The sequence below is a fragment of the Aythya ferina genome (genome assembly GCF_964211825.1).
Source record: "Aythya ferina genome assembly, chromosome: 2".
NCBI lineage: Eukaryota > Metazoa > Chordata > Aves > Anseriformes > Anatidae > Aythya > Aythya ferina.
In genome coordinates, this window is record NC_140297.1 from 45,757,103 (window position 1) to 45,776,506 (window position 19,404).

At 46.2% G+C, this 19,404-nt stretch overlaps 2 protein-coding genes across 4 annotated transcripts in view; one reads left to right on the plus strand and one right to left on the minus strand.

Annotated features, from left to right (window-relative positions):
* The window catches only part of ACAD11 (acyl-CoA dehydrogenase family member 11), a 28,538-nt gene extending 27,790 nt beyond the window's left edge, over nucleotides 1-748 (minus strand). The window contains exon 1 of one of the 2 annotated variants that reach the window (XM_084511722.1): nucleotides 468-748. In XM_084511722.1, coding sequence (XP_084367848.1) covers nucleotides 468-604 — 137 coding nt within the window. In that variant the 5' untranslated portion in view covers nucleotides 605-748. The remainder of the gene's footprint in view (nucleotides 1-467) is intronic. The other variant, XM_084511723.1, reaches the window with a different exon arrangement.
* Nucleotides 749-1,102: 354 nt separating this feature from the next.
* On the plus strand, nucleotides 1,103-19,086 carry UBA5 (ubiquitin like modifier activating enzyme 5). Of its 2 annotated transcripts, XM_084511013.1 has the most exons (12): nucleotides 1,103-1,248; nucleotides 1,775-1,820; nucleotides 1,933-2,022; nucleotides 3,186-3,295; nucleotides 3,689-3,775; nucleotides 12,180-12,264; nucleotides 13,154-13,258; nucleotides 13,346-13,473; nucleotides 14,700-14,835; nucleotides 15,553-15,628; nucleotides 16,077-16,183; nucleotides 16,784-19,086. In XM_084511013.1, exons 1-12 carry the CDS (start codon nucleotides 1,112-1,114, stop codon nucleotides 16,865-16,867), a joined length of 1,191 nt encoding a protein of 396 aa, XP_084367139.1. In that variant the 5' UTR covers nucleotides 1,103-1,111; the 3' UTR covers nucleotides 16,868-19,086. The 2 variants fall into 2 exon arrangements, with proteins under 2 accessions (XP_084367139.1, XP_084367140.1); XM_084511014.1 differs by lacking the exon at nucleotides 1,103-1,248 and having other exon boundaries at nucleotides 1,776-1,820; nucleotides 1,933-2,017.
* Nucleotides 19,087-19,404: the final 318 nt, after the last annotated feature.

Here is a 19,404-nt window from a genome sequence, read left to right on the forward strand (position 1 = left end):
GGCCCCTCCCAAAGTCTCGCTTGCAGTACCCATGAAAATTAGGGTATAGGTAAGGATTCGGTGCATGTTTTGTATTTGCATTAGAAGACGATAAAAACTTGTCTACCTTATCTTAGAGACAGCTGCAGGTGGACTGTTTGAGGACGTGTTTACAGTGGAATTAACGCGGTGTGGGGTTTTTGAGCTTATCTTTTTAACATTTCGCTCCGGATCTGAAGTCACACCACTATGCAGAACCCAAACGAGCCGGAGCTCCCGTGAAGACACATTTTGGAGCCCAGGGGTGGCACCCCACCAGCGCAAGGCTTGTTTTAAGGATTAATAAGAGCCTCCGGGAGCAGGTCTGAGGGGCACGGGGGGAGCTCGCCCGGCGCCACAGCGCTCCCAGCCCGCTCCCCGCGCCGAGCTTTGCCCCCACAGCCGCCCGCAGCTCGCCAACGGGGACGAGGCGAGAGGCTGCCCCTCACCTGTACTGCCTGACGGCCAGAGCCCCCTCGGGCTGCTGCGGGAAGCCGGCCAGGCGGCGGCACAGGAGCCGCTCCAGCCGGCAGGCGTCGAAGCGGTGCTGCCGCCTCACCTCGCTGGTGCCCGGCTCCGCCGCCATCTCGGGCAGCTGCGCCGCCGGCGTACGCTGCGCAACTGGCGGAGCGGAGCGGCCCCGCTCTCGCCTCCTCGCCGTCCACGCTACGCAAATCGCGGAGCGGCCCCGCTACGCAAATCGCGGAGCGCTGATTGCACTCAAGCTACGCAGATTACGGAGAGTGAATTGCGCTCCCGCTACGCAAATCACGGAGCGGCCCCGCCCGGCGTTGCCGCGGCAACCGCTGCCTGCCGGGTCCGTCAGGGAAACCTTTCCCCCCGCCGCGACTCCGCGTTCCGGCCTCCCCCTCCCTCGGTCCTTCTGCTACCGGCAGCGCGTCCCATGGCGTTTTTCCTTTCCCCCCACACCGCTCCGTGCCCCGGGGCTCCAGCAGAGCCCTCCCGTTCCTCGCTGCCCGCCGCGGGCTGCCCCGGCGCGGTGGGAACGCTCGCTGAGGCGGCGGGAGGCGGGGGGGGCAGGCGGCCGGGGGGGCACCGGCGGAAGCGCTGAGGGCCCCGACGTGGCGCGGGGATGGCGGAGCTGCGGCGGCTGCAGCGGCGGCTGCGGGAGCTGGAGGAGGAGCTGGCCCGGGAGAGGGGCGGCCGGGGGGCGCCCAGGCCACGCATCGAGGCCATGAGCGCCGAGGTGACGGACTCCAACCCCTACAGGTGCGGCCCCGGGGGTGAGGGGGGCCCTAAGGGGGTGCTGAGGGGGAAGGTGGATGTAGGGGGGTGGGGGGGTGGGCCTGGAGGGTTGTGGCAGCCTGAGCGGTTCTGGGGGGCTGGTTTCAGGAAAAAAAACAGAAAAAAAAAAAATTCAGAAAGAAGTTTTCACTGATCTGTTGACATATGGTTCGTTAAAGTGGAGGCTTTCCTCTTTTAGATCTGAGATTCGTTTCCTGAAATAGTTACAGACCCTCTCTGATTCATTAATCTTACTCATACCGACAGAATAAGCATGTAATTTTCTTCAGGGTCAGCACCTCATTGCTTTTCCTAATGGGAAAGCGTCTGCTCCCTCATCCAGACCCTATCCAGCTGGCAGTCGCTACTGCACTGAAAACAGCAGGCTTGAGTTTGCTGCATTGCCAGCTGTTTGTTTTTTTTTTTTAAGCAACAACTTTTAGATGTCCAAAAAGCAAAATTGTTATTAGAAAGAGCATTTTCTGCATAACATTGCTGTTTTTCTTTGTAGTCGCTTGATGGCACTAAAAAGAATGGGAATTGTCCAAGATTATGAGGTAGGTTTGTATCTGCGTTAAAACAGCCCCATATTTTCTCCTCTCCCCACCCGCCCTGGACCTGTGAGGATCACCCTTGACGTGCTGATCCATACCTTATTTCTTTCCGCAGAAAATCCGTACCTTTACAGTTGCAGTAGTAGGTGTTGGCGGAGTTGGCAGCGTGACTGCTGAAATGTTGACAAGGTGTGGCATTGGTAAGGTAATATAAGTTTTCTTCTTCTACTTCATTATAGCAGATGGACTAGTCTTTATAGAGAGTTTTCTTCAGTTTCCCTCAGTTGATTTTGCCCGAATAAATGTACTGTGAAGAAAACACTCAGAAAAAGCACTTCAGTAAAATTGCAAATGAAGAGTCTGCATTGTTCTTATGTTAGCAAAATTGATCTATTTGGGACTTGATCTTCTGTCACGTGGACTGTTCTTGTTCAGATGCTTCTCTTCTCTGTGCTCAATATGAATCCATCTATTTAATAACCATACTGGATTACTGCAACAGGAAGATAAAATGAGGAAAAAGGAGGAGGTAGCTCACGTAGAAGATTAAATCCTATATTATGAGAACAAGTTGATATTCAAGAAATTGTGCTGCAGTAGATGTCAGACATTTTTACCACAAAAATCAGTTCATGATGTGACAGAAGTAAAAATTTAGCAGACTTAATAATAATGTGTGTATAGATAGCAAAAACCTACTGAGTCAACAGGCTTTCCTTTAAAAGGAGGAATTTGGGGAATGGTTTAGATGTTTGCATTTCCAGGCTGAACCTCACCATTTACTCTTGGAACTTAAAAAGTTTCTTAATACAGAGGTGATGCAATTTTTGTATTGCAAAGTTTGTTCTCCCTTCCTCTGAAGGAGAATTTCCTGTAGATCAGCATCTTTTACTTAGGATGTTGGGCTATTGAATCAGAATTTATAATAATCAACATACCTGTGTAATTCATAGGTATTTTAAGTTAATTGCTTTTGAAGAACAAGTGAAAAAAACGACACATTTTAGCTAATGTCATAATGGCAAGTAGGAATGTGAGAGAGGTGTTAATGTCCGTGTTGATAGTATGCTGAATATTTTTAGTTCAGATCAAATGAGCAAGTTCAAATTGCTGCTTTTTAAAAAACAAACAACAGCAGTTTTTGTGACTTCATAAATCATTTCCTGGTGACTGGCAGCTAGAATTCAGTCTTTCACATTTACAGTATTGGTAACTTTTACATATGAAATGAGTTGAACTGGAGGGTGTCATTTATTTGAGTGTGTATTGTTGTTTTGTTTTTATAATTTTCTGTTTAAAATGGTTTGCTATAGTGCTCTGTTTGCCAAGCATTTGGAGATTCACATGTTAATGCAATTTTTATTGTAGCTTCTTCTGTTTGATTATGACAAAGTGGAACTGGCAAACATGAACAGACTCTTCTTCCAACCTCATCAAGCTGGATTAAGTAAAGTGCAAGCAGCAGAGGATACCTTGAGGTATGACTGACAGAAGTGGGTACGCAGTGCATTTATCCGGGATGCTGCTACAGAAAAATGTTCAACTCTTAATCACTTGCAAGGTAGCAAGCTCTAATTTAGACATTTTTATCCTGCCCAGAGCCTTAATGTGAATCTACTTTCACATATAGCTAATTTTACTGAGAAGTTTGATATAAACTATACTGCCTCAGGATCCTGGAAGGCGGGGTTGTTGTTTGGTTGCTTTAGTTTTCTTTTTTCTCATCATCAAATTGTGAACTTTTGACAAATCTGAGTGCATTTGTGCCCTTGGACTGGAAGCTTAAGACTGTAGCAGCGCTCGTGAAGATAGGGAGTGAAATGCAAATTATTGTCTTTATTGACATTGACTCATTTTGTTTCCTCTATTAGAAATATTAATCCTGATGTTCAGTTTGAAGTACATAACTACAACATCACAACACTGGACAACTTTGAACATTTCATGGATAGAATAAGGTAAAAATTTTTCAACAAAAGCAAATGGCTAACTTCTGATACGTAGTTCTAAATACAGCATCACCTTTTTATTTATTTTTCTTATTTAATAACTGCTAACTGAAAACCAGTGGGAAATACATATGTATGCAGACACTTCTGCTTAGACCTTTTCTCTAGATGGCATTTATTTTTAATGTTCCATAGCTCTATTTTGTATTAATACCTCTTTGGACCTCTAACCAAAACTGGCTTTTCCCATAGCAGAGAACAGATCAGGTCATACTTTGACTGCTCTGGGATATTTTCACTTATGCTTTTGCTGTGGATTAACCCAGCTGGCAGCTCAGCACCAAACAGCTGTTTGCTCAGTCCATACCTCTCCTCTGCCCCCAGTGGGATGGGGGAGACAATCAGAGGTGGGGGAAAAAGTAAAAGCTTGTGGGTTGAGATAAAGACAGTTTAGTAGGACAGGAAGAGAGCTAATATTAATGTGTACGAAGCAAGTGATGCTGCTCATCACCTGCTGACCAACACCCACTCTGTCCCCAAGCAGTTCTTCCTCCCCCCCCACCCTGGCCAGCCAGCCCATGTTAATTGCTGAACACGACCCCATAGGGTATGGGACATGGCTCTGGCCAGTTTGGGCCAGCTGTCCTGGCTGTGTCCCCTCCCAGCTCCTGGTGCACCTGCAGCCTCCTGGATGGCAGGGCGGTGTGGGCAGCTGGAACGGCCTTGGCTCTGTGTAAGCAGTGCTCTGCGACAACTAAAAGAGCGGTGTGTTGTCAGCATCACTCTCTTCTGAAATCCAGAACCCAGCTCCATACCAGCTACTGGGAAGACAACAAACTCTGTCCCAGCTGAAACCAGGACAGCCTCGTGCACCTCCCAGTGTTCTTCTACCATCTCCTCAAAAGCATCCCGGAGTGCACGTTTTACAGAATCCCGCTTCTGACAACAACGAAGCTCATGCCGTGACCTTCCAAAGGGTTGAGCCCTTCAGGGATGCCCCCCTGCCTGCGGGTGTGGAGAGACGGCAAGTGAGAGTTGGTAGGGTGCTGCGATACACGGAGGCTTTCTTTGCTGAAAAGTTCTCGTTATTACACATGGCCACAAACCACCACTGGGCAATATCCTGTGATTCAAGGCAAGCATGGAGAGAGGTGTCAGGCTAATTAAGAAAAGCCATCTTGGAAGAGACCAAACCCAGGAGTGGGCCCGAGGGTGGGCCCCAAGGAGTCAAGAACAAAGCGTCACTGCAAAGACGTGAGGCTCCCATCAGAGTTCAGAGTCAGCCGGGAATCCCCAGCACAGGTTCACTGGATTTAGGATGTCATGTAGGCAAGAACAATTTGTGCAGCACAAGAAGTTCTGAGGGGGAGAGGCGCTCCATTTAGGGTCGACAAGGAGTCCTTTTTCTATTAAGAGAGACAGAAGAGAGCAGAGGACACCACCTCCTCAGAGCAGCCAAAAGCTGCTGCTAATTTCTGTGTTTCACCTGAGACGAGCGATAGACACCGATGCTTCCTAGTCTCTGGGAATGGCACCCTTCCCAGAGCCGTTCCTCCTTCTCAGACAGCCCATTGCTCTTGTAGTTCCCTGCTTTTGCCCTTGGTGGTGGCACCTGGAGACAGCCTCTGGTTCTTAGGCTGCACTTGCAGGAGGCCAGCAGCGCCTTCCAGGGATGCTGCAGGTTGCCAGGCCCCGTTCCGCAGCTGGCAGGCATTCTCTGCTGCCAGGCTTTTCGGAGACTTCTGCTGTCAGCCTTTTTTCCAGTCGGGCTACGTCACCATGTGTCTGCTCCTGTTCCCAACACCTTCCCACTCCCATGTTGACTTCCCATCCCCCAAATGACTTCTCACCCCCAAGTCTCATTCACGGACCCGCCACCCACAGCCATTCCCCATCAGGAGCAGACATCCCCAAAACAATTCATGGCGGGGACAGCAGGGGAGGGCTGTGTCCAGCCCCCTTCCCCCCCCCAACCCCCCTCTTGCTGAGCGATGCGGGAAGAAGTGCAGGCAGAGGCTTTGCAGGGTGGAAGAGTGGTAATTTATTCTTCCTGGGGGAATCGTGGCTGCCACCCCCAGCCCGTCCCCAGGTGAGGCCCGGCCGCCTGCTCAGGCGGGGGGCCCGGCCTGCCGGCCCGCGTGGTCCCCGTGTCCCGGCTCCTCCTGCCGCACCCTGTGCAGCCAGGATGTGTCCCCGACGTCGGCGTCCTGCGGGGAGCGTGGCAGTCTGCGCCCGACCTGCCCCGCGTGCCAGGAGAAGCTTCTCTCAAGGCTGCGCTCCATAGAGGGGCTGCGCGCCCTGCGCCGGGGCGAGACGCTGCGGGAGCGGTAGATGGAGGGGCTCCTCTGCCCCTGCCCCCGCTGCTGCTGCTGCCGCCGCCCCAGCCGCGCGTTCCGCTGGAATCTTCCACGGGGTCTTCGGGCCAGGCGCACAACTGCTACGATGGGCCCGCGGCACATCGGGCAGGTGTTTCTTGCCTCCGCCCAGACGTGGATGCACTCCAGGCAAAAGGAGTGCCTGCAGGGGTCCACACGAGCTGCGCTGGACAGCGGGCCCAGGCAGATGGGGCACATCTCGTCCCCGGGGGCCTCCTCGGGCTGCTGTGGCCGCCAGCTCATGGTTCCTGCAGCTTCCGCGATGTGGAGCCAGTCGTCCTGTGGGGGAGGCTGCCCTGGTGCTGGGCGCTCAGCAGCTGCCCGGGGTCTTCAGCACCTCGATCGCCTCGTGGGTTGCAGGCAGGACCTCAACGATTCACGTGCCACCAGGAGGACTACTGCAGAGAGAAGCAGGAAGAAAATGTTGTATCAGCAAGCAGACATTCGCTTTCTAGGTTCTACCAAGTTGTCTAGAGTACTGTAGCAGTAACTGTTCTGTGTATGGATTGCTAACATGGCTGTTAGAGCAGCAAATATGCTTATGATCGGTTATACTTGGCAAGACTACGCTGAGGACAGATGAGGCACATGGATGTCTGTAGATTGGAGAACATTACCGAAGGCCCTTGATGATGGCTTGCGTACAACAAGATTGGCTTCGCGAATGCCTCTAGCACCAGCTCCGCCTGTCTCTCTCTTTCCAGCTGTGAAGACTCAAGCTCTCGCCTACCACCAGCCGGACTGGCCGCAGGTGCCCTGCGCAGGGCTTTTATAGGCAGCCCCCTTCTGTGACGACACCCCAAACCCTGCTGATGTCATTTATGGCCTCACAGAAGGGGGCTGCCTATAAATGCCCTGCGCAGGGCGCCTGCGGCCAGTCTGGCTGGTGGTAGGCGAGAGCTTGAGTCTCCACGGCTAGAAAGAGAGAGAGAGGCGGAGCTATTGCTAGAAGCATACGCGAAGCCATTGTTGTTGCGCGCAAGCCATCAAGGGCCTTCGGTAATGCTCTCACACCTATAGACATCCATGTACCTCATCTGGCCTCAGCATAGTCTCTGTTTGCAATCCATGCACAGACTGCTGACAGCTACAGCACTCTAGACAACTTGGTAGAACCTAGAAAGCGAATGTCTGCTTGCTGATACAACATTTTCTTCCTGCTTCTCTCTGCAGTAGTCCTCCTGGTGGCACGTGAGTTGTTGAGGTCCTGCCGGCGACCCGCGAGACATCGAGGTGCTGAAGACCCCGGGCAGCTGCTGAGCGCCCAGCACCAGGGCAGCCTCCCCCACAGGACGACTGGTTCCACATCGCGGAAGCTGCAGGAACCATGAGCCGGCGGCAGGAGCAGCCCGAGGAGGCCCCCGGGGAGGAGATGTGCCCCATCTGCCTGGGCCCGCTGTCCAGCGCAGCTCGTGTGGACCCCTGCAGGCACTCCTTTTGCCTGGAGTGCATCCACGTCTGGGCGGAGGCAAGAAACACCTGCCCGATGTGCCGCGGGCCCATTGTAGCAGTGGTGCGCCTGGCCCGAAGACCCCGCGGAAGATTCCAGCGGAACGCGCGGCTGGGGCGGCGGCAGCAGCAGCAGCAGCGGGGGCAGGGGCAGAGGAGCCCCTCCATCTACCGCTCCCGCAGCGTCTCGCCCCGGCGCAGGGCGCGCAGCCCCTCCACGGAGCGCAGACTTGAGAGAAGCTTCTCCTGGCACGCGGGGCAGGTCGGGCGCAGACTGCCACGCTCCCCGCAGGACGCCGACGTCGGGGACACATCCTGGCTGCACAGGGTGCGGCAGGAGGAGCCGGGACACGGGGACCACGCGGGCCGGCAGGCCGGGCCCCCCGCCTGAGCAGGCGGCCGGGCCTCACCTGGGGACGGGCTGGGGGTGGCAGCCACGATTCCCCCAGGAAGAATAAATTACCACTCTTCCACCCTGCAAAGCCTCTGCCTGCACTTCTTCCCGCATCGCTCAGCAAGAGGGGGGTTGGGGGGGGGGAAGGGGGCTGGACACAGCCCTCCCCTGCTGTCCCTGCCATGAATTGTTTTGGGGATGTCTGCTCCTGATGGGGAATGGCTGTGGGTGGCGGGTCCGTGAATGAGACTTGGGGGTGAGAAGTCATTTGGGGGATGGGAAGTCAACATGGGAGTGCGAAGGTGTTGGGGACAGGAGCAGCCCAAAAGTTGAAATTGCTCGGTTGTTGTATCGGCCTCACGTGATAAGAAGGTTGAGCTCTATGCACAAAATCCAGGCTGAAGAAGGAACATGGTGCCCAAAGTAGAACTTAATTAAGTTAGCTGAGTTTTTCAAAGACTGAAAGTGCTGAAGCAGTTAAACAATGACTGAGCATGCGCAAAACAGAAAGGAGAGAAGTACGAGATGAAGAAGACGATGAGCCTTCATCAGAAAGCCCCGAAGTGCAACCACCAGAGGTTACCTGGCCTGCAACAGCAGGAGGGACAATATGATAATTAGTTCGGAAAAAACCATTAGCATAAATCCTGCCTTTTCTTGTGAACTGCATAAATATGGCTATCCCTGTCCCGTAAATAAGTACTCCTTGTCTTGCTTAGCTGTACGTGTTGGGTGGAATTATCCCCCACATACCCAGTGTTGTTCATAAAGAATACCTACTTCCTAATTCTCCCAAAGGAGTCTTGGAAAGTGACACCGCTTTTTGCGTTCCACCATTGATGAGGACACATCAAGAAACTGAGGAACAACTTTCCACCTGGGAAGGTGGAAATTGGCCAGGGACAGTGGGAATATGCATGAGAAACCTAGGATTGTTTAGAGAAAATCAGGAGCACCGCAACCTCTTGGCTGTCTCAGGTGGAAGATAGAATTGAGCAGTACCTCCCTTGTTACGTGGTGGCATCCTACGCCATCTTCTGTGTTAGTGCTATAAAAGGGCCCTGTTTTTTACCCAGAAGGAAGCTCCCAGAAGGGCTGGGGATGGAAGGGACCTCTGGAGGTCATCTGCTCCAAGCCCCTGCCAAAGCAGGGCCACCTAGAGCTGTACGGCCGCTGGGCACTGCTGACAAGAGCCTGGCTCCGTCTTCTTTGCATCCTCCCTTTGGGGATGTCTAGACACTGCTACGATCCCGCCGAGCCTTCTCTCCTCCAGGATGAATGCACGGTGACGCACAATGCAATTGCTCGCTGCCCACTGAGTGATGATGCCCAGACAGACCCCGCGCGGTGGCAGCCACACTCTGACCAACCTGCTCAGTCCCAGTCTTCAGCACGACCCCGTAGGGTATGGGACATGGCTCTGGCCAGTTTGGGCCAGCTGTCCTGGCTGCGTCCCCTCCCAGCTCCTGGTGCACCCGCAGCCTCCTGGCTGGCAGGGCGGTGTGGGCAGCTGGAACGGCTTTGGCGCTGCAACAACTAAAAAGCGGTGTGTTGTCAGCATCGCTCTCTTCTGAAATCCAGAACCCAGCTCCATACCCGCTCTTATGAGGAAAATTAACTCTTTCCGAGACAAATCCAGGACAATTTTATAAGAAGAAAGAAAATACTTCTTAGGGAATCTCATAGATAAATTCTGAAATAACTAAATTTCTGTTGCAGATACGTTCTACAAAGATGCAAATTTCCTAATGTGTTTTACTATGGGTGTACACTATATAAACATTATATTAATCTAAAATGCCCTTGTATTTACATGTAAATCCCAGCCTCAGTTTACAGCTATTTCTGCTGTAGATCTAAGATGCTAATTTTATCCTTGTTTGATTGCACGTGTTTTGTTCAAAGGGTAACTAGCTAAACTGCTGTATTGAACTTCATAGGGCAGACTTTGACCTATTCAGGTAACTTATTGCAGGGCTCCCTTGGGAGTCACTCCTGAAGGGCAAATGAGTCCAGGAAGCCTGGACGCTCCTCAGGACAGAAATCTTAAAGGCCCAGGAGCAGGCTGTTCCTGAGTCCTGTCAGGTGAGCTAGAGAGAAAGAAGACCAGCATGGATGTACCAGGAACTTCTGTTGAGACTCCAGAAGAAGAGAGTCTACGTCCTCTGGAAGATTGGGCAGGCTACTTGGGGCAACTACAAGGAAGTTGCTACGATATGCAGAGAGGAAATTAGAAAGCCAAAAGCCCAGCTTGAACTCAGATTGCCCACTGCAGTAAAAAAGAACAAGAAATTATTTTATAAATATATTAACAGCAAGAGAAGAACCAAAGAGAATTTTTATCCTTTACTTGATGAAGCAGGGAATGTGATCACTGAGGATAAGGCTGAGGTTCTCAACACCTTCTTTACACCTGTCTTTAATAGTTGGATCTGTTATCTTCAGGGTACTTTACTGCCTGACCTGGATGTCCCCTGTGATTGAGGTAGAGAATCACCCCCCTGCGATCCAGGATGCAGTTAGAGACCTGCTCCTCCACATGGAGTGTCACAAGTCCATGGGACCAGACAGGCTCCACCCTAGGGTGCTAAGGGAGTTGGTGGAGGTGATTGTCAAGCCATTTTCCACCGTCAGTGTTCCTGGTTGTCTGGAGAGGTCCTAGAGGATTGGAGCTTGCCGATGTGACTCCCATCTACAAGAAGGGTCGTAAGGAGGACCCAGGGAACTACAGGCTTGTCAGCCTGACCTCGGTTTCAGGGAAAGTTATGGAGAAAGTCATCTTGGGTGAGATCACACGGCACGCATGTGGCATCCAGGGGATCAGGCCCAGCCATGTGGGGTTCACAAAAGGCAGGTCGTGCTTGTCCAACCTCATCTCCTGCTGTGATCGTCTGACCAGACTGGTAGATGAGGGAAAGGCTGTTGTAGTCTACTTAGACTTCAGCAAAGCCTTTGACACGGTCTCCCACAGTATTCTCCTGGGGAAACTGGCTGCCCGTGGCCTGGACAGGTACACTCTTCTTGGGTAAAGAACTGGCTGGAGGGACATGCCCAGCGGCTAGCGGTTAATGGAGTTAAGTCCAGCTGGCCTCCCGTTACAAGTGATGTCCCCCAGGGCTTGGTACTGGGGCCTCTCTTGTTTAATATCTTTATTGATGACCTGGATGAGGGGATTGAGCGTATCCTCAGTAAGTTTGTGGATGACACCAAACTGGGAGGTAGTGTCCGTCTGCCTGAGGATAGGGTGGCCCTTCAGAGGGATCTGGAGAGGCTGGATTGCTGGGCTGAAGCTAATGGGTTGAGGTTTAACAAGGCCAAGGGCCGGCTCCTGCATTTTGGCCACAATGACCCCATGCAGTGCTACAGGATTGGGGCAGAGTGGCTAGAAGACTGTGAATAGGAAAGGGACCTGGTTCTGTTGATCGATGCTTGGCTGAACACGATCCAGCAGTGTGCCCAGGCAGCCAAGAAGGCCAACGGCATCCTGGCTTGGATCAGGAATAGTGCAGCCAGCAGGAGCAGGGAGGTGATCGTCCCCCTGTACTCTGCTCTGGTGAGGCCGCACCTTGAGTGCTGTGTTCAGCTTTGGGCCCCTCACTACAAGAAGGACATCGAGGCCCTGGAGTGTGTCCAGAGAAGGGCTACAAAGCTGGTGAAGGGCCTGGAGCACAAGTCCTGTGAGGAGCGGCGGAGGGAACTGGGGGTGTTTAGTCTGGAGAAGAGGAGGCTCAGGGCAGACCTCATTGCACCCTACAACTTCCTGAAGGGAGGCTGTGATGAGGAGGGGGTCAGCCTCTTCTCCCAGATAACTAATGATAGGACTAAAGGAAATGGCCACAAGTTGCACCTGGGGAGATTTAGATTAGATAGCAGGAAAAACTTTTTCTCTCAAAGAGTGGTCAGGCACTGGAACAGCCTGCCCAGGGAGGTGGTGGAGTCACTATCCCTCATGGTGTTCAAGAAACGCCTGGGCAAGGTGCTACGAGATATGATTTAGTAGCTTAGCGGGTAGTATTGGTGATGGGAGGATGGTTGGACTAGATCTTGTAGGTCCTTTGCAACCTTGTGTTTCTATGATGCTGTGATTCTAAATATACTTCCCATGTGCTTCTGTACTTTAAAGAAAGATGTTGATTGCTGTGTTAGTGTTACGCTCTGCCAGCAATTTCATGCAAACTTCTGATACCTATTGCAGTAACGGTGCATTAGAGGAAGGGAAGCCTGTCGATCTTGTTCTAAGCTGTGTGGACAACTTTGAAGCTCGCATGGCAATTAACACGGTAAGACCATCTAAGATAGGAGCTTATGGAGGTCAATTTTCCTCTTATAAATGTTGTTAAGAATTGTGGGGACTACAGAAAAGACAGGAACCTGTCTTTTTTAGAAGACAAGAGTCTTCTAAAAAAAAAAAGTTTTTCCTTGATTTAAAGAAACAGAATCTGATATTTTACCCAGTCCTTGTAAGACAGGTTTTAAGTTTATAAATATAAAGGTTTTATGTTTATAAATATAGACGTAGTTGTGTAAGTTACCAGCATCTTGTAGCTAGAAAAAGGATTGTGTTTTAAGTCCTCTCTGTATTTCCAAATCATCTTATACAAAAGCATTATCAAATCCTGATACGTTAAATCTAACTAAATTTTTAATACTGTGTATAGCTAATTGTATACTTTATATGACCTTTTTGTATATTGAAAATGTTTTAAGGCTGTGTACCTAATCATACTGTTTTTCTTTACAGCTGCAGTCAATGCAGGGTGTATGCCAAATGCATGTTTTCTGTTATCCTTCAGCTAACTTAATATGCAAATTGTGTGCACTCAACATACACAGATAGGCTGGATCTGAGCCTCTAAAAGCATGCCATTATAAGTAGTTTTTGCTATTAGGTTCTCTAGTGTGGGTAACTAGATCTCTAATGCCTGTATTTGTTCAAAACTCTCAGGTCCCCAGGAAATTACTAAGGCCTAGCTTCATGAAAACAAATTTAATTTGTCCTTTCACTCCTGATAAACAATTTCTGTTCTACCTTTTCATCTTCTTTCCAATCATAGACTTTCTGTCTTAAGCCAGGAAGGTCAATGTGTTTAATCATTCTCAATTTACTACGTATTTTATTTGTTAAACTTCTACAGTGCTGATTGATGTGTGTATCTTTGTGTTTATAAGGCCTGCAATGAACTTGGACAAATCTGGATGGAATCTGGAGTGAGTGAAAATGCAGTGTCAGGACACATACAGCTTATCATACCTGGTGAATCCGCTTGTTTTGCGGTATGTGCAGCTCAGCTGAATTGCTGGTTCATCTTTCTTTTAAAGTAGGACGTTTTGTTTAAACTCAATTTCTTTATTTCCCTTCAGTGTGCTCCTCCGCTTGTAGTTGCTGCAAATATTGATGAGAAAACGTTAAAACGAGAAGGAGTTTGTGCAGCTAGTCTTCCTACAACTATGGGTGTTGTGGCAGGAATTCTCGTACAAAATGTTCTCAAGTAAGTGTCTGGGTTGGTCCTATGCAATGCACAGCACCATAAGAGAGAGAAACCTGAAGGAACCTTTCACAGTGACGGGTCTGGTTCTTTTTATGTGCTTGTGGCTTACCTCCTAAAGGTATTAGTATCATCAGACATGGCTGATGCACACAGTGTTTGAATCATTTTGTGTAAGTGCTGTTTTTAGTAGAACTCTTCAGGGGCAAGGAAAAGTCTTTAGAGTTTTCCTACGATTTTTCTTGCTCTGTGTACACACACACATTTTTATTTATTTTCCTTATTTTGGTATTTAAACAAGCTTCAATTTAACATCATTGAGCAGCTGTAAACAAAAATGTTAGAGGACTAACTACAATCTTTGACATTCTTACATGGGTGAAGAAGAAATAATTTATCGTGCAATATTCATATCCTAGAAATGAGGTGAATTTAAAAGGTACTGTCACTTGACTACAGCTACTAAGAACTGCAGGTATCAGCAGAGAAAATTTTTGAATGGCTTCACAATTGTTTTCAAGATGATGCACCATCTTTCCCCAGCATCTTTTTAGCAAAACTTGCCAACTTTGTTCAGCATAACAAGCTTTTTTGGGGTTTTCTTCAATTGCCTGTTTAAACTTCAAAAATAACTGTATGCGGTATTATAATTTAAGCTTTTAATCATATTTATGCTTTGAGAATAAGATCTTATTTAGACAAGCCTTAGCTTGCTTTTATCGGTTGTCCAGAAAATTCATACCTATGAACAATGAAGTTCCATTTTTCAGCTGTGCAGCAAGAGGCATTACATAAAATTGCACCCCAGCAGATGTTTTTCTGTAATGAAGAATGCAACCTTGCAGCTTAATTTAAATCTTTATTTTCATTGCAAATATGACCCTACGTAAAGACAATTAAACAGGTTCTGATCGGTTAAAAATTCTGCTTCTGAAATACAGAGCACCTGAGTGTTTCAAGCAATGAATTAAGGCACAGGAGAAAGCTGCTTACATACTGCTCTAGACATATTTATTTCTGAGACACTGGGTCACACACTTACACCACAAGAGGACCAGGCTCTGTGTTGATGAAGTTACACTGTTGTCAGGTGACTACACCTTATTTTAAGACAACTATAGTGATTTTTTACAACTCCGCTGGTCACAGGTATGTAAGTGTACTCTAAAAGTTCTTTGTTACATTTGTACCTGTGTGTAAGGACCTGGTTTCTCTATTTGTGTTCCTAGGTATCTTTTAAATTTTGGTACTGTGAGTTATTATCTTGGTTACAATGCGATGCAGGATTTCTTTCCAACTATGGCAATGAAGCCAAACCCACAATGCAGTGACCAAAACTGCAGGAAACAGCAGGAAATTTATAAGGTAAAATTACTATTTTTTTTTCCTTTCTTACACTCTTAAGAACAAAACAAGCTACGGATCTGTAGTAAAAGAACACCTTCAGCATTGCTCCAAATTTTTAGCAGCCTTGTCTGCAGATGATTGCATGCTTTTTACAAACATAGTACTTCAAGATGTTTCCTTTAAGATAACTGGCATCTTTGTTCAGTGGATTGAGTGCACCCTCAGCAAGTTTGCTGATGACACCAAGCTATGTGGTGTGGTTGACACACAGAAAGGAAGGGCTGCCATCCAGAGGGACCTGGAAAGGCTTGAGAGGTGGCCCTGTGCAAACCTCATGAGGCCAAGCGCAAGGTCCTGCACCTGGGCCAGGGGCTGGAAGTAGGTCTTTAAGGTGCTTTCCAACCTGAACTATTTGATGATTCTATTAACATTTAAAAAGGTAGACATAAAAGTTTGCCTGCAGTTATATCAGTTGTTTTTGTTTGTTTGTTTGTTTGTTTGTTTTTCCCCTGTAATAATTGCTCAACCTTTCTGGCAGTCATATATTGTTGAGTGGTAATGGTCTTTTTTAATTTGCAGGCATTTTGTCTTTTTATGCCTAACAAACTTCTAAACGGTGACTGTGTATCTCATTCAAACCTAATATTTATACTTTGTAATATTTAGGTTTGATCCATCCTGTTGTTAAAAATCGGACTGCTACATATTCTGTGTGTCCTTTTTTTTTTTCTTCAGAAAAAGGTAGCTGCACAACCAAAACAAGAAGTGACTGAGCAGGAAGAAGAAATAGTACATGAAGACAATGACTGGGGTAGGTACGCAGATGGAGACTAACTGAAGCTTGGTATTGAGAACACCATTTAAATTCTTTGTTTTGGGTGAACACACTGTAGACCTCTTGTACATCTTATTTTTGGAGCTTACGTTGTTTAATTACTGCCAACGTTTTTCACAGCTTTGGACAGTAATGCTAAAACAAATTGATCTAGTTTTAATATGATTAGCAAGTTTTAGTTTCAACTATTTAACGTTTGAATAAAATATTTAGCTACCCTTATCTGTAAGTTAGGTATATGGAAGTGTTTCGTATATTGTAAAGGGAAAATGTAGCATTGATAATGGGAATTAAGTAGTTGAAATCAAAGGTCTTTACTTTTTTTTCTATTTCAAAAAAGTTGCTGCAGTTTTTTTTCTTGTTATAACGTGGTGATTATTAAAGAACTCTGCTAATAAAGTTTTCAATTCCTTTTAATGCAAAGGGATCGAATTAGTATCAGAAACTTCAGAAGATGAGCTGAAGGCTGCTTCTGGTCCAGTACCTGATCTTCCTGAGGGAATTACTGTAGCATATACTATACCAAACAAGGTAATATATTTATTATTTACAAACATGCTACCTTTATTAATAAGTCTTACACATTAAATTTATGAGACTGGCTGCTCTGGTTATCCGTCAAACCTTAAAATAAAGGTTAATAAAATAAACCTTAACGCCAGTAAAACTGAACCTCAGCAGATCCAACTGGTGTCTTCTGTGGTCCAGTTCTGTGTTTCTGTGAAATGTATCACTTCAAACATAGATGTTAGTGTCAGTGTGGTTTTGAGGAATCAGGAGTGAATTTCTGGCGGGGGAAAGGAGGAGGAGCAGGGAAGGCAAGGAAATACAAATTTCTCAGTTAATATTTTGACAACTAGTACTTTAAGATATTTACCTTTTTTTAAGTATGTGTAGTCAAAGTGCAGTTAGTACACCTGGGGAACACAGAATCTCTCCAGAACTCTCAGATTTCCAGTCAGAATAGAGTTTCCAATTTGTAGACCAGTTTGCTGTAAATCAGTTGAGTGCTGTAATTTGACTGCTTGGTTTTGGGGAAGCGTGGCATACCTGCAATAAAGCTTACTTTACATGTGGAGGTTATTTTGTGTGCTACTTCTGTTGCTGACCTCTTTTTCCTCGTACTACTAGGAAGAGAATCCAGTAGCTGAAGAAACAGTGGCTGAATCTGAAGAAAGCCTGGAAGAACTCATGGCCAAAATGCGAAACCTGTAGCAAAACAAATACTAACTACAAACTTGGGAGTTTGGATTGACATCAAATCATGAGTGGACTTTTTTTTTTTTCTCCTCCAATGAAGCTTATCTGTACATATCTGATTAAATGGAACTGTTACAGAGGTGGGAAGCAGACAGACTTAACCTTGTTTATGTTCTGTTGTACATTCTCATCTTTAAGCTACTGTAAGTTTTAGTTTCTCAGCATTGCTGAGTGCAGGTAATCAATGGAAATTTAGAGAGGGATAAATTAATAAAAGTATGCATAGCATGTTACATGCAGAATCAGGTTATAAAAACACATAGTTTAGGACACGTGAAAGATGAAATCTGCTGGCTGGAGTGGATAGAGTAGGTCGAGAGCAGCTGACAGTGCCTCACTCATACTGCTGTTTGTTTTTCCATGCATTTGTATTAGTCGTTCAGGGGACTTTAACAGAGCCTTTGCATGGATTGTGCTGTGGGTATGTTTAGTGAGTAAATGGACCTTTTCAGCCTTTTCATCAGCCTTAACTTATACAAATTTCCCTGGTTTTGTCACTTCTTACTACTGCTTGTTCATTGTTAGCTGCCTGTATGTGATAATACTTTCAGTATATTGCAACCTAAGTCTTGTTGGTAGATAGTCATGCTGGTAGACTAGATATACTTCAGCTGGCAGATGTTTTTCATGGCAAAATGGGTAAGAATTCCAAGTAACACTGGAATGCACAAGAGACTTTCTCTGTGAAAATAAAAATTTCTGGGGTTTTGTTGTTTTCTAAAAGATTAGTTTGATCTACCTCCATATGGGGGTGTATTTAAATCTGAGTTTACATAGGAAAGCTTCTAAAATTAGATGCTCTAAACATTTAGTGTTGCAGATGTCTAAGTTGAGTTGCTGATTTACTGTATTTGTCTTGTAAATAATGTTAATATGGTAGTATTAACTTTTAAATTATCCTGTGTTAAACTGACCTGTAAGTGTACAGAGTACGTAGTGCCAGTATCCTACAGACCTGAAAATACCAACTTCAAATATTTTAACTGTTCTGGGTGTCTGATCCAGAACATCATCACTGTTTAGATGTAATTTAGAATGTAGGTTTTAGCATCTGCAATGTGATATAAGTATTTATAATTTGTGCTGTTCAAAAACCTTTTTACAGCATAGTGCAGCTAACACAGAACTAGCTGGTACACGTTGGTAGCCTTATCCAACCAACACAAAAAAAAAGGGTAATATTTTGGAGGTGCTTCTGTTTCTTAGGGTAGCTGAATGAATACTTAAAAAATTTGTTTCTGATTTCTAAGCAACCGTAACAGGCTTCAAGACGCATTTCCTCCATAGCTAGCGCTAGATTATATTATTTAAACAAAAATCATCTTTGAAGTTGGTGAAGGTTTTTTTCTTGTTCTGTAAAATGGAAGGTGTTTTGTGGATTGATTTCAGTTTTGGAGAAAATGTGTAAAAAATGAATTGTAATGAGGAAAGGGAAACAAAATGAGATCGTTAAAAAGGTATATACTTGAATCAGTGTCACTAAGTCTATGTTAGCGCGATCTAAGCGTCAATTTAAGCGTTACATTTCTTCGTGAGAAACTACCTTTCTGTTGGGAACAGTCAAAATGAGGCACATGTTTGATGCTGGAGATTGAGGCAACCAAATGGTTGACTCATTTCTACAACAGCTTAGTTAAACTAGACTCAACTAATTGACAGCTTTATAAGAAGCAACTGTTTACCATTTTACTTCATGTAGAGTTTCATGACCAAATTAATACATTTTCATATGTACAGAATACGCAAAATGGTTTTTATGTTAATTTCAGACATTCAACTTGCATATACAAGAAAGATCTGAAGTAGAAAATACTTTGAGAAGACTGTATGTGTCAATAGTTAGAAGTATTTAGAAATAACATCAGAGCAAACAACAAAAAAAAGCAGCTTTAACAATATTTTTCCAATTAAAAAGATATTTACAGCTCTAATCTGTTCTACCCATAAAATCTAATGGACAATTTATGACTTTTGTTATGAACTAAGAAATCAGGCATATTGCACTGTTTTTCTCCAGCTTTGTTTTTTGGCAATCTTGTAAACAAAGTTCTAATTTTTTACAGTGTATCATGAATGTTACTGAGATGATACGTATGATTAGAACGCTATTGAAATTGAAGACTTTCTGCTTTGAGGTGTTCAAGTATTAAATAAATTGCAAAATTTGGCTTATACCAGATCTACACATTGCTTGTTTTTTTTTTTTTTGAAGTCTGTGAGGTCAACTATAAATACATGAACAATGGTCTTAGAGTGCCATGACCATAACCACATCAGCTTATGGCCAACACACAGCCTAGAAGACCCTCCATTATTAATTGCAGTCCTATTGTACTTACTATTAAACTTTGTCTTTTGAGCAGATTGTTTCCTCACTGTCTTTGCTAAACTGACCGTGGATGGTCAGGATCTGCTACTTTTACAGACTGATTTTTCTTCCAAAAGTAGATCTATGACTGATGAAAAAAAAAAAAAATGGAGAAAAGTCACTT